The sequence below is a fragment of the Tinamus guttatus genome, unplaced genomic scaffold (assembly GCF_059628265.1).
Source record: "Tinamus guttatus ecotype Peru unplaced genomic scaffold, ASM5962826v1 Tinamus_guttatus_pri_ptg000190l, whole genome shotgun sequence".
In the NCBI taxonomy this organism is placed as follows: domain Eukaryota; kingdom Metazoa; phylum Chordata; class Aves; order Tinamiformes; family Tinamidae; genus Tinamus; species Tinamus guttatus.
The window spans coordinates 1750038-1751509 of NW_028288724.1; the positions used below are offsets into that span (position 1 = coordinate 1750038).

General features: G+C 49.5%; 1 protein-coding gene across 1 annotated transcript; it reads right to left on the reverse strand.

The window, feature by feature from the left end:
* Window positions 1-329: 329 nt before the first annotated feature.
* LOC148594902 (olfactory receptor 14A16-like) lies at window positions 330-1265 on the reverse strand. The gene has a single exon (XM_088523505.1). The coding sequence runs from the start codon at window positions 1263-1265 to the stop codon at window positions 330-332; it is 936 nt and encodes a 311-aa protein (XP_088379631.1).
* Window positions 1266-1472: the final 207 nt, after the last annotated feature.

The following is a 1472-nucleotide window of genomic DNA, read 5'->3' on the forward strand; positions in this document are numbered from 1 at the left end:
TCAGCCCATCTTGACTTGCCAGAGCCCTTGGTGTCATTGCCGAAAGAGACACCGCAAAGAGAAACCCTCTGCATCGCACTGAGTGCATCTGAGTGAGCTGAGACTAGCAGGCTATGAGGTCCCCACATCTCTGCTAATGAAGGGAGAAGTCTGTCTTTCTGCTTCAACAAGGTCTCTGGGTCAGATTCAAAGGATTCCTGAAGACAGGTGGCATGAACCAAAATAAGTTTTCCTTTAATAAGAATGTAACAGGGAAAAGTCAGTAAGAAATGAACAACAGCCTTGATGCCAGCTACCCTGGGAATGAGGAGGAGATGCACATGGGACACTTAAGGGTGTTCACATTGTACCTGCTGAAGCAATTTTCTCAGTGCATCCTTGAGTTCCTTGTTCCTCAAGCTGTAGATGAGGGGGTTCACTGCTGGAGGCACCACCGCGTAGAGAACAGCCACCCCCCGATCCAGGGATGGGGAGGAGATGGAGCGGGGCTTGAGGTAGGCAATTGTGATGGTGCTGAGAGAAAGGGAGATTACGGCCAGATGAGGGAGGCACATGGAAAAGGCTTTGTGTCGACCCTGCTCTGCGGGGATCCTCAGCACAGCAGTGAAGATCTGCACGTAGGACAACACAGCAAAAACAAAGCATCCAAATCCTAAACAAAGAGTAAATATCATAACAGCGACTTCCCTGAGGTAGGAATCTGAGCAGGAGAGCTTGAGGAGCTGGGAAACTTGACAGAAGAACTGCTCCACAACATTGCCTTTGCAGAGTGGTAATGAATATGTGTTGGCAGTGTGCAGGAGAGCATTGAGAAAACCACTGCCCCAGGCAGCTGCTGCCATTTTCACACAAGCTCTGCTGCTCATGAGGGTCTCATAGTGCAGGGGTCTGCAGATGGCCGCAAAGCGGTCATAGGCCATGACAGTGAGAAGGGAATATTCTGCTGAAAGCAGGAAAAAGAGGAAAAAGACCTGGGCAACACAGCCCAAGTAGGAAATGGCCCTAGTGTCCCACAGAGAATTGGCCATGGATTTGGGAACAGTGACAGAGATGGAGCCAATATCCAGGACAGAGAGGTTGAGAAGGAAGAAGTACATGGGAGTGTGGAGGTGGTGGTCGTAGACTATGGCTGTGATGATGAGGCCATTGCCCATGAGGGCAAGCAGGTAGATGCACAGAAACACTGCAAAGTGCAAGAGCTGCAGCTCCCGTGTATCAGCGAATGTCAGCAAGAGGAACTCATTCAAGTAGCTGATGTTGGACATTTTCTGTCTTGCAGCACTGAGGGGGACTGTTCAAGGAAGTAGAGATGTAGACAAGTTAGTGAAGACTGCCATGAGCAGAACTTTCTCCTAACTCCTTTCCCTGCAGTAAACTGTTTATCTCTCCCCTTCTCAGCAAAACCATCACAGAGCTCCACAGCTTGAGCTAGATTTTGTGCTGTGTTTGCTGTGAGGACACAGAAATCATCT